Source organism: Cyprinodon tularosa, unplaced genomic scaffold, assembly GCF_016077235.1.
Source record: "Cyprinodon tularosa strain WSP-4 unplaced genomic scaffold, ASM1607723v1 ctg1084, whole genome shotgun sequence".
NCBI lineage: Eukaryota > Metazoa > Chordata > Actinopteri > Cyprinodontiformes > Cyprinodontidae > Cyprinodon > Cyprinodon tularosa.
The window spans coordinates 22293-34354 of NW_024037876.1; the positions used below are offsets into that span (position 1 = coordinate 22293).

At 40.7% G+C, this 12062-nt stretch overlaps 1 protein-coding gene and 1 gene segment (V, D, J or C); one reads left to right on the plus strand and one right to left on the minus strand.

Annotated features, from left to right (window-relative positions):
* Positions 1-1471: 1471 nt before the first annotated feature.
* On the plus strand, positions 1472-2375 carry LOC119787907. The segment is given in 2 exon segments: positions 1472-1630; positions 1915-2375. Coding segments are annotated over 2 exon segments (444 nt in total).
* Positions 2376-3220: 845 nt separating this feature from the next.
* On the minus strand, positions 3221-7957 carry LOC119787900 (zinc finger protein 853-like). The gene is made up of 3 exons (XM_038291960.1): positions 7706-7957; positions 4640-4897; positions 3221-4363 (listed from the first exon to the last, which is right to left on the minus strand). The coding sequence occupies exons 1-3, from the start codon at positions 7842-7844 to the stop codon at positions 3426-3428; spliced, it is 1335 nt and encodes a 444-aa protein (XP_038147888.1). The 5' UTR covers positions 7845-7957; the 3' UTR covers positions 3221-3425.
* Positions 7958-12062: the final 4105 nt, after the last annotated feature.

Genomic DNA, 12062 nt, shown 5'->3' on the forward strand with positions numbered 1-12062 from the left:
ACAGAATTTTTGAGTTGAAGGCATCAACTTAATTTTTAAAGTTTTGTAGAACTACACTTATTAAGTTCTGCCAACTAAGTTTTTTTAATTCAAGTTACTGGAACTTTTAAGTCTGTAAAAACTTATTATTTTAAGTTCAGATTATCTGTAAAAAGTTATTTTAAATGCAGATTACCATCCCTGTAACAACATACATTTTTTTAGTTTAACCCCCCCCCCCCATTAAATCATCCACTGACAGTAAACCATCCATTTTCTTACACGCTTGTCCCGAGTGGGGTCGCGAGGGGTGCTGGTGCCTATCTCAAGCAGTCTATGGGTGAGAGGGTACACCCTGGACAGGTTGCCAGTCCATTACAGGGACACACAGGACATTCATTCACACACACACACCTAAGGACAATTTAGAGAAGAAGAAACTGGGAGAAAGCCGGAGTACCCAGAGAGAACTCATGCATGCTGAGGGAGAACATGCAAACTTTAGAAGGGAGCTCCTGGGAAAATCCATGGAAACCCTGTAGCAGCCGGTTGCCATGACAAATTTGAAATGAGCATGCGCAGATAAGTTGACCTCGCTCGGACTGGGTGTCAACTACAACTTCTAAGTAAACTCAACTTAATTTATAGAATAAGATGAACTTTTCATCAGAAACTTATGAACGTGAGTTCAACTGGCTCACAACAGACAGTTCAAGTTCCAACTGGCAATTTTACTGTCAGTGAATGCAAAAATCTTAGTAAGGTGAACAATTTTGAGTTGTCGTTTTTACAGGTTGGAGGTTTTCAGAGGGTTTAACTCAAACTAAGTGGCAAAGTGTGGAATTTTTTTTATTGCACAGTAAATTACTGAGTAAATTGTATTATAATTTATAGTAACTAAGTAACAATAATTGATCTGTAGTTATGTGGAAAATCTTCACACTATATCCATTATTTTCTATATTCTGGTGATTTTCAGAGAGCTGAAGTAAAGAAGAATGGGCCCTGTGAAAATAATTGCATCTTGAATATGCTGGAAACAAAACATTTTACAGTGTTGTTTAGTAATTATTCTATACAGTTCATGTAAAATAGACAACCGGGAACTAATATGTAATTGCTGTAGTACTGGAACTAATACGGGAACCAGTGCAATCAAATCCTGTGTAAATTACGCTGCATATGAGTATTTGGTAAAAGGCTAAGGATTAAAAAGCTTAACTCATTATCATATTAGTTTTTTTTTTTCTTCTAGGAAGCTGTAGAGTCTATAAAAACTCTCCAGTGGATGTTTCATTTTGGAAAATGTGATGAAAAGTAAGTTTTTAAACATATTTAATGGACCAAAATAAGGATAAATGATTGAAGATAAGTAAAACTAAAATGAGAACATTCCTGTAGTTCCTCCTCTATCAATCTGGGATAACTGAGTTGTTCTGCACCTCCTCTTTGTCTGTGAGGGCGCCATCATCCAGTAGGCGGAGCTCTCCTTGTGCTCTGTGTTCCAGCATTGTGTCAATAATAAGTGTTGCTGTGAAGAGAACAATAGTCAGACTGAATGTTGAACATCAGCTAGTTTCTCCTGCTGATTTAAACCTTGTTGGACAGATGGAACATTGGCTGTGGATTATTCTAGCTGCTCTTTTCTTTGGTAAGATAGAAAGCTCAACATGTTTCCTCTTCAAACACTTGAACACATTACTGAGCTCTACATGAAGAGCTTTAATGTTCATTCTACAGGAAATCAGAGCAGATCATTTCTGCTGCCATTTGTTACCTTGTAGAAACACCTGATATGGTTCAAAGTGACAATGATCAGAGAAAATGACATCTATTCTACATGGAATAGAAGTCTTTAAAGCTGCTGATTGTTCTCCTTTAATCAATCATCTTTATTGCTTCATCTCTTCCTCTGCATGTTCTGTTCTTCCTCAGAGTGTAAAGGAGACTCAGTGACACAGACAGAAGGACATGTTGCTGCTGCTCAAGGAGAATCTGTGACTCTGGGATGTTCTTATGACAGCAGCGTAACTCCAACGTTGTTCTGGTATCAACAAGAAGAAACTGGTTCTCCAAAGTACATGCTGCAACAGCTTTCATCAAGAAACATCAAAGCTCCAGACTTTAACGATGACAGATTTGACACTGACCTCGACAGCAGCAAGAAATCCTTTAATCTGACGATCCAGGATCTCCGTCTGTCAGACTCTGCTGTGTACTACTGTGCTCTGCAGCCCACAGTGACAGGAAACACCAGAACTCTGTACAAGAACCTGCAATACCCCATAACATCCACTAGAGGGCCTCACACACTGGATGTTTGGAATTTTTTTTAGCCCAAATCAACTCAGGTTCAACAGATTCATCGTAATTAAATGAAATAAACAAAATATAAATCAGAAAAAAGGTAAAGACTCTTTATTGACCAGCCTTGTGGTTCATAATGCTTCCTCAGGTATTGCTGAGTTTCCCACAGACCTGAGCAGTAATGATAAGCAACAGCAGAACCTTTCAGTTTCCACTTTGAGGAACCAAAAGGACAATAAAGCTGAGAAAAATGATTTTAGTTTTGACCAATTAGTAAAGAAACAGAGTTTGGAGAAAACAAACTTAAACTAAATGCTACAGAATTCTGATTTACAGGAAAGTTTGCTCATATTCAGAATTCAAACTTCTCAAAGTACTTTAAAAAGCAAATTATTTAATCAATTTGACTGTCTGATCTGGTTGAACTGTGTTACTATGTTTGGGCAAAAATGGCCGCTCCCAGACTCAGTGATCGCTACAAAAATTATTGTTATTATTATCTGATTACCTTTAAATTCATTAAATCCCTGCAAACCTGATCAGAATCATATGATTATTAAAATCCTTCTCTTTATTTAACCCCTTTCAATCAGTAAAATCCCGTCAAGATATTTTTTCTATATGACCATGCAGATAGTTAAAATCAGAGGAGAAACCAAAGCTTAGCCCGTCACCTTCCTTCCATGCTGTGGTTGAATCATCCGCCTGTAGAGAAATGTAACGTTTGTGTGCGTGGCCCTTAGTAGGAACTATTTCACAGAACTTTCCAAAGATTTCCCAAACCTAGAGCTAAAGCTACGCTGCATCAGTTCCATTTGGTCGGGTTTGGACCTGCTGCCTGAGCATGAAGTGGTTCCGATTCTCAGCTTCATCCGCCTTCAGAACAGGAAGATAGTAATAAAGACCAACTTCCAACTATTGACTGAAAGCCAAATAAGAACCAAGATATTTTATTCAAAACTGGACAAACAAACACATATAGTTCACATAGATGTGAGATGACCCGAGCACCCAGGTCATCTCATTGAGCCCTTCTCTGGACCAGAACCGTCTTCTCCACAGTAGAACTCCTCAAAGTTCTGCAGCAAATGTTTCTCAGGTCCAGAGGCGGTGCGGTTCTGTCCTCTGAAGTCACCCGTTCAACCAGAACAGGGCTGCTTCGCGGCATGCTGGGTCCGGATGTGACCCAGCAGACCCGATTTCTGGGTGAAACTCTTCCCGCAGGTCCTGCATAGAAACGGTTTCTCTCCTGAATGCGTCCTCACATGCCGCCACAGACTTCCTCCCTGAGTGAACCGTTTCCCGCACTCCCCGCAGGAGAAGGGTTTCTCTCCTGTATGGGTCCTCAGGTGGGACAAATACCGGCAGTGGAAGCGGAACCGTTTCCCACAGGAGCCGCAGGAATACAGACTCTCTGCGGTCCGAGTCCGTCTTTTAGAGTTTGCTGCCAACAGCTGTGAAGACGGCGTCCCAGCGTGTCCAACCAGGAAGGGATGGTGAGGTTGTGATGAGGAAGAAGGTTCTACTGCCAGAAGACCCGCAGAGAAAGCTTCCTCAGGGCTGGAAGTTCTGATGTGGCTCATTAGTGAGGATGTTCTGCTGAAGCCCGGTCCAAACCCGCCCAGACTTTCTGACCCAGAGGAACTTTCTTCATATTGTTGTTTCTTCGTCTGTGAAACATTCAAGGACCTTTCAGAAGGTTCTGATTCTACGTGGCCACCATCAGAGGTGTCAGAGTGGACCTGCTCAGGGACTGGTTCTGGTTCCCTCTGGTCACTCTCTTCATCAGAGGGAACCGGGTTAAAGTTCTGATGGATCAGCAGCCGCTCCTCCTCTGAATAGACGGAGTCTTCCTCCTGGTTCTGTTTGATCCACGGAGGTTCTGGATCCTCCTCGTCCTGTTTGATATGTAGAGACCCAGTCTCCTCCTGGTTCTGATTGATCCAAAGAGGCTGAGGTTCTTCATGGTTCTGTTTGATCCATGGAGGTTCTGTTTCCTCCTGGTCTGCGTTCCGGGTCCGCCCATGGGTCCAGATCTCTCGATCAGCCAGAACCTCCTCAGGACCATGTGGGGATTCTGTAGGAACCAGAGAAAACATGACAGAGGTTAGAAGCACCAGGTCCAGGTTCTGAAGTTCTAACCGGGATGAAGCGGGTCTCTGTAAACCCGTCACCACAGCAGAACCAGACGATTGGTTTTTGTTCCCAGAACCCGATGAGTTCTTCTTTTGGTGGTTCTGAGGTCCGGATCCGTTTTGTTCTGATCATCTGATTAGCAGCTATGATGTCAGCTTCGCCTCAGAACCAAACCAGAACCTGGTGGGTTGAATCAGAATGTTCAGCTGGTTCTCACCTGATCTGTGTGACTCTATCTCTAGTTTACAGCTGGTGTCCAGCAGTTGCTGCTTAAGGTCCAGTTCTTCCATCTGGACCGGTCCTCTGTCAGAACCTCTAGGTCTTCCTTCCATCTTTAAATTTCCTGACAGCCGGACCTCTTCCTGACCTGGTGGAGGTTCTGCTTCCTCCTGGTCCAAACTGTGGCTCCTCCCACCGGTCCAGAGCTGCGGGTCGTCCAGAACATCTTCCTCAGAGACCTTCTGCTGATGGAGTTCTGGAAGGACGACAGAATAAAGGTCAGGACTGAGACATCGGAACCTGAACCCGATTATGGATCCGGTTTCTGGACCGGTTCAGATTAGGTGGCGGAAACCGGGCCCTGTTGGGTTAGAGTACCAGACCTAGAGACGAAGGAGAAACTCTTTTCTGGCACCAAAGGAAATGGGTTTAGAGAAGAGGGACGACAGGAAACCATTTCATAGCATGCTAGCTACAGAGATACCAGTTAGCTGCTCACACTGTGCGACCCGACGCTCTGACGCGATCTACCTGCTCACACTGTACGTCTAAAAACCACAGTGGACCCAGCACTGAGACATGGCGCTGGTCGGACTCTTCAATCTGGAAGAAGAAAAGGAAGAAAAACTCGTTTTCTCAGTGCTGGAGGTTTCTCTCCACCTTACCATTCCTGATCAGGAGGCGGTCGCGAGCGGCTATTCGCCCCTCGTATCTCCCTGTATACTACACTACGCAGGACGCACCATGAGGCTGAAACTTGTTCCGATCCAAAATATTTGTGCTTGACTGAAGAATCATCCTGAAAAGTGGAAAAAGTGGTACAGCGTATGTCCGGCTTAACAGGAAAAACACCTCAGGTCTGATTTATTCAGTCAAACCTGATTACAGATTCCAGAACCTCTAAGCTGGTCTCTCTCAGCCCACAAACCCCAGAACCGGGCCTGCTGAAGGTCCGCATTAGTTTTCAATACGTGAATCTTCAGCCGGGTCACCTGAGGCAAACAGCCAACAGGACGTTCACATGGCGGGCCAACGAGCACACTTCCTGTTTCCTCTCTAAACATCAGAGGCTTAGATTAAACAGAAACATTTACAAAATAAAGATTTTATGTTTAAATCCTGAGAGAAGAAACAACAAATGAACAAACCTTCATATTTGGGGCAAAACTAGATTCATTTAAAGCAGGAGAAATATTAATATTTCAGATTTATTAAGAAGTAAAGGGCAACAATTAGAGAATCCAAAACAGATGATGTAAAATAGCTTTTTCCATAAACTTTTCAGAAAATAATTAATCGTTTCATGTATTAAAGTTTGACAGAAAGCAGGTTCTAAGACTGGTTTGCTATAAGGCAGGCCTGGGAAAAAAACAGATAAATCGATCAATTAAATATTTTTAACTTTTTGTTGCGGGTGATTTAGAAAAAAAACAATTTTGTAAAATGCTGCACTTTTGGCTCTCCAGAGCTTCCATAGCTGCAGCGTTACTCCCACAATGCAGTTCGGCAAGTGACATCATGACAACCGGTGGGAATGTGAAGTTAGTCCTGGAAAAAGGAATAAAATCATCCGTTGTTTGGAACTGGTTTGGGTTTACTGCGAACAACGAACCTCACGCTGCAACAGTTGCCTAAAGGCAGCAAATATTTTTCACTATCTTAAACTGAGGCATGAAAAATGAAAAATACCAGAAAAACCCGAACAAAGCAACACACCTCAGCTAGAAACCTGGGCTGGAAGGTGATGAAAACAAACGTACCAAACATCAACCAGAAAATTTTGTGGAAGCTTGGGTAATTAGCAACACGGTTAGCGTTAGCTATAAGGATGGGACTTTTCCCTTTAATTCAGTTTATATATATATATATATAGCACCAATTCACAACATGTGTTCTTAAGGCACTCTACAGATACATACTCTGCTGTTTTTATTACGAATTTACTGAATTGCTTTTTATCAGCAGACCTTTACGGACAAACAGAATATAACCAATCTAAGATTGGATTTATAATACGGCCTCAGGATCGCTTCAAAGGAAGAAAGTCAAAGCTTTATTCTATAAACTCTGATTTAATACGCTATTTTATATTGTTTTCATGATTTCCATTAAATGAACTTGGCGTTTGAATTGAGGAGAATTGAAGCTTTCTAAGGATGGATATCTTATATTGGTACCAGTTTAACTGGTGTTCTGGTATATGAACAGCGGAGCCACGGGAATTGGTTGGATGTTAAGCGGTTTTAATAAGTAGTTGAGAAAATCGAAAAAAATCTGCGATTTTATTTTTAGGGCGTATTGCCTTGCCATTCGTTTCAGCTCAGCGTAGCTGGAAGCAAAGTGAACCCCAGTGGGCCTCAGCAGATGGCCGCTCACACTGAGCCTGGTTCTGCTGGAGGTTTCTTCCTGTTCAAAGGGAGTTTTTCCTCTCCACTGTCGCTACAAGCATGCTTAGTGTGAGGGATTGCTGAAGAGTCAATGAGTCGATGCAATCAGCTGGTTTTCCTTAGAAAACTGTGAACCAATCTGTGTGATCTGGTTGAACTATCTGTATAAAGTGCCTGTAGATGAGGTGTGTTGTGATTTGCTCCATATTAATAAATTGAATTAAATGGAAGTGATAATCAGAATAGAATCTCAATCCCAATATTAGTTAAAAAAAAAATCACTATTTAGGCTTTTGGTGAAACTGTTCAGTTATAATCAGTCAGTTGGAGCAGCTTTAAAAAGAACAATTCAAACATGATCTGTTTGATCTTGCAGCAGGAATGATGGTTTTAGGATCATCCAGATCATGGATGCCCTCAAAGGGCTCTTTGTTCCCTAATATCTGGATAAAAACTCTATCAAATTAAATAACATCAAACAACTTTTCACATAGATCTTCACAGTCACAGGATTCCCTAAATAATCCCGGGCTCTGATTGGCTGCAGAGGAGCTGACCGTCTGCAGGCTGATCTAAGCTTCCTCTGGTCTGTCTGCTCCATCTGATCCAGACCTCCACCCATCACACCCAGCTCAGCACCTCCACCCAGAGCCAGCCGACCTGCAGCTCTTCCCTACCTGTTAGCTGCTGGATTAGCTGCTCTCTCAGGCTCATCTCCAGCAGCCGGATGCTTTTCTCCACCTCAGAGAAGATCTCCTCCGCAGCAACATCTAGTTTCTGTCTGATGAAGCCTCTGAGAGGAAGAACTGAAGCCATTGCTGCGGAAAACACGCACGTTTCCCGCCAGAACAACAAGTAAACAGATGCTAACAGCTACTAGCTGCTACATGCTAACCACTAGCAGCCATGACAGGAAGTCACGTGGTCCACCTTCAAAAATTCCAAACTTTATTGCTTCATATCCAGAGGACAATAAAAAACTATTAAATTTAAGTAAATATGAAGTTAAAATGTTAATTAAACAGAGAATTGAGGAGAAATGGCGAAAGGAATGAGAGAAAGGAAAGAAAAGCTGGTTTTATAAAATAAAAAAACTGGAGAAATGAGAAGAACAGGAAGAGAAGAAACAAGATTTGGTCAGACTGGTTTAAAGGAGGATTCCGGTTTTTAACACTTTAAGCCCATTTTCTGTAGTGTCCAGGATGAAATCGAATGATCGACACCAAAAGTTTGACAATTGCTCCTGTCTCTGCTTTTTGGCTCATGCAGAATCCCCCCCTGGTTGCTTCAGAATGGCTTCCATAGTGCATGTCCGATAATGTCCTTAAAACAACCTTAAACGTTCTTTTTTTAAAATATGCTACTCACCGGGTCGTCAGCGCTGTTCAATGACGTTCCAAAAAAAGTTTCGTAAAGAAAAAACGTTCCTGTAGTGTTTTATTTAGCATTTTGTAAATCCCAGAACCAGTGTTGTGCCTGAACGCGTTCATTGAACGAAAGTTCATGAACTCGTTCATATTTTGGGCGAACGTGAACTGAACGTACTGCATTACTGCCTGATGAACGTTATTGTGAACTCGTTCATTCTGGTGTCTGTGAACGGCACGCTCTCTCAGTTCAGCTCAGTTCAATAGGTTGCCAGATTTCTATAGAGTCCTCCAGGCGAAACCCCGGCTAAATCACACCGTAAACAGGCCTTAATATGTAGCGGGAAAAACACCCAATCTGGCAACAGCAGCTACCAGCGTCGTAGCCTACAGCCGCGTGCGTCATCAAAACAAAATGCAGCGTTGAAGCTACGGCAGCATGGAGGCGACTTAAAACAGTTTTATGACCAGGTGGTCGGTGAGGATGATGGCAACAAGTTTGCCCGCCGGCTTTCAGTAAAAAAAATCCGCACTTCAGTAACCTTAAATTCCTACCTCAGCCTGGTCCCTCAGTTTGTGTTAATAAAATCTTCTTGAGCGGAGGTCTTCAACAGGGGATCCGCGACCCCTAGGGGGTCTACGGAGGTACTGCATGAGGGTCTGCATGGTTAGTTAATATTTTTATATTCCCCCCCTGCATTTTTCCCCCCCACTAATTGAAATGTCTTTAAATACTCATTAACATGAAATCAACGCACTGTAGTTAACAGATAAATGGAGACAAAAGATGTCTTTCAGTCATCAATGCTCACATTCAGCGACACACAGGAGCTCTTTCAAGCTGGGCACCGTTTCCTTCACAACAACCAGGAATCAGAATCAGAAAAACTTTAATAATCCCAGGGAGAAATTAATTTCTTTACATTACTCCATCTGTAATAGAGTGACTATAGGACACAATTTCATACAATATATATAAATAGGGGGTCCCCGCTCCATCTCGCCATCAGTTTGGGGGTCCTTGGTCTGGAAAACATAGAAGACCCCTGTTCTTGAGGGTTTTACTATCCATGTAACTTGTTTGTTAAACCTGCCTGGTATAATTTTCCAGGATTCCAGGATTCCTTTTTAGTATGTATTGAAATGGAATTTCAAATGGAAAAAATTATTAAAAAAAAAAAAAAAAACATTTGCACCTTAAAGACTACTTTCCTATTTTTCTTGTAATAATTACTCATAAAAAAGACCATTCAAGCATCACATTTTTCCTGATGTTTTTGAGAATATACTGTAGGGATGAAAGCTGCAGCTGCTACTAGTGTGAAGTGAATGGACAGCAATAAAGCGTTAAAGCAACAATGGGGAAATGCTGTCCCCTCAATGCTAATGTAAACCCTGGTTGGATAAGGATTCAAAACTGGATATGAAGATGAAATCTGACGCACAGTTTCAGAGTTACAACTGATAAAATAATTGCTGTCTGTGGTTCTACAGTAGGCTATGGTGTAATTGAGCAATATATGAAAAAAAAAAAAAAAAGAACTATGAACTAGTTCGTTTTTTGGAATTGTGAACTATGAACTGAACTAGTTCATTTTAAAATGTGTGAACTGAACTTTGAACTAGTTCACGTAGAAAGAGAACTTTCCCAACACTGCCCAGAACTATTTTTTCCGATACATCACAACCGCTTATAAACTTCCGCTTCCCGTTCGAATCTGAAGCGTTGCACACTCCAGACCACTAGTTGGCGACGGTATCCTCTACCGTCAAACTCAAAGTCCAATATGTCCTCCTCAAGAATCCACCTTTTGTATTCCATTTTCAGAGTTTTTTAAAGTGTTTAACAGAGACGTTAGCACCTCGACGTCAGAGTACACAGAGTGAAGCAGAAACACTTGGGCCTTGCGAAAAGACTACAACTGCGTAAACAGGCCCCATTTCCGTTTCCGGAGGGATATTGACTATTCCAACAGAACTCAATGGGATTTACAAAATGCTAAATAAAACAAGACAGGAACGTTTTTTCTTTACGAAACTTTTTTTGGAACGTCATTGAACAGCGCTGACGACCCGGTGAGTAGCATATTTTAAAAAAAGAACGTTTAAGGTTGTTTTAAGGACATTATCGGACATGCACTATGCAAGCCATTCTGAAGCAGCCAGGGGGGGATTCTGCATGAGCCAAATAGCAGAGACAGGACCAATTGTCAAAATTTTGGTGTCGATCATTCGATTTCATCCTGGACACTACAGAAAATGGGCTAAAAGTGTTAAAAACCGGAATTCTCCTTTAAACAGAACTGTGTTTATCTGGGGAAACATGGGAATGATAAATGAATACTGAGGGGTAGATAAAACCATTGAACTGTAATAAATATGAGAGACAGCAATTAATTCAATAAAGTAAGTTAAATTAGATTTATTTGAATTATTTAGAAGTTTTTCAGAGAGAAACATTTACTAGATAATATTTCAATATCTAAAAATAACACCTTTTAAGATAGAATTTAATTCCTGAGTCTGCTCCACACTCCGTACCAGTAGATGGCAGAAATGCATCAATTTGTTGTTTTCCAACCGCGCAGAAATTTTAAAGAAGAAGAAGAAAACAATTAAAAACTGATGGATTAGAGATGTTAGTTCAGATTTTAATCCCAGCAGCTGTTTCTGAATCCTTCCTGTTTCTGGTTGATTTAATAACAAACCAGCTTGTTAGCGGGTATTAGTATCTATTTAAGGCTAAATTTCTTTAGTTTTTTTTATCCTTATGGAACAATTTCAAAACTACAAAACATGCATAGGTAAACACTAAGTTTCATCCAAAGAAATTAAATGAAATGAGAAAGAAAACAAACAACACAGCATGAAAAACACAAAACATCAATGAACAACAGTAGGAATGGTGCTGATGTTAAACAAACAATAATAAAACTATGAATACAAATTAATAAACACGCAGGGCATAGGTATTGGTGCTAATTTCTCTAATCCTTAAGGCATTACTTTGTTCCAGAATCCTAACCAACGCAAAAAGATGTTTTAAATCATTCTGAAATGCCTGGAAGTTTGGAGAAACCTGAAATAAAATCTAAACTTGTGTGTGTAAGATTTCCCAATAATAAACATGTTACCACACAAGAGTTCCACATCGTTTATACCAAATTTAACTTTGTTATATGCAAAATTAGGAACCAAATTTTATGTTGAGACCATTTATAGATTTTCTTCCCATAGGAGTTTGATCAGGATCTAACTGCAGCTGTAGGAAAACATTTTAAGTGTCTTTTTGACAAAAGTTGCCTTCTTCAAACTTTAATCTCCACCTTAAAAACTGTGTATGGATAAATGACATTTATTGTTTTAAAGTCACTCTTTCATCTTTGGAAACAAAGGAAATGAAGAAAAGTTGGTTTAAATTCTAATGACTTTTGATTTCTTAAAAATAAATAAATCTATAATGACACATTTCTGAGGAAATTTTTTTTTTCATCTGTTAACATTTCATAATTGCCTTTGGAATCCATAAAGTTAAATTTATCAATAAAGAGAGTTGGAAACACAGGCGTTAGATCAGAATACGGAAGCATTGCTTTGACCAGATTTAACATAACCGTAGAAATCGCCTTAACGACAGTCAGAGGCTGTTTCTGTGGATAATCCAAAA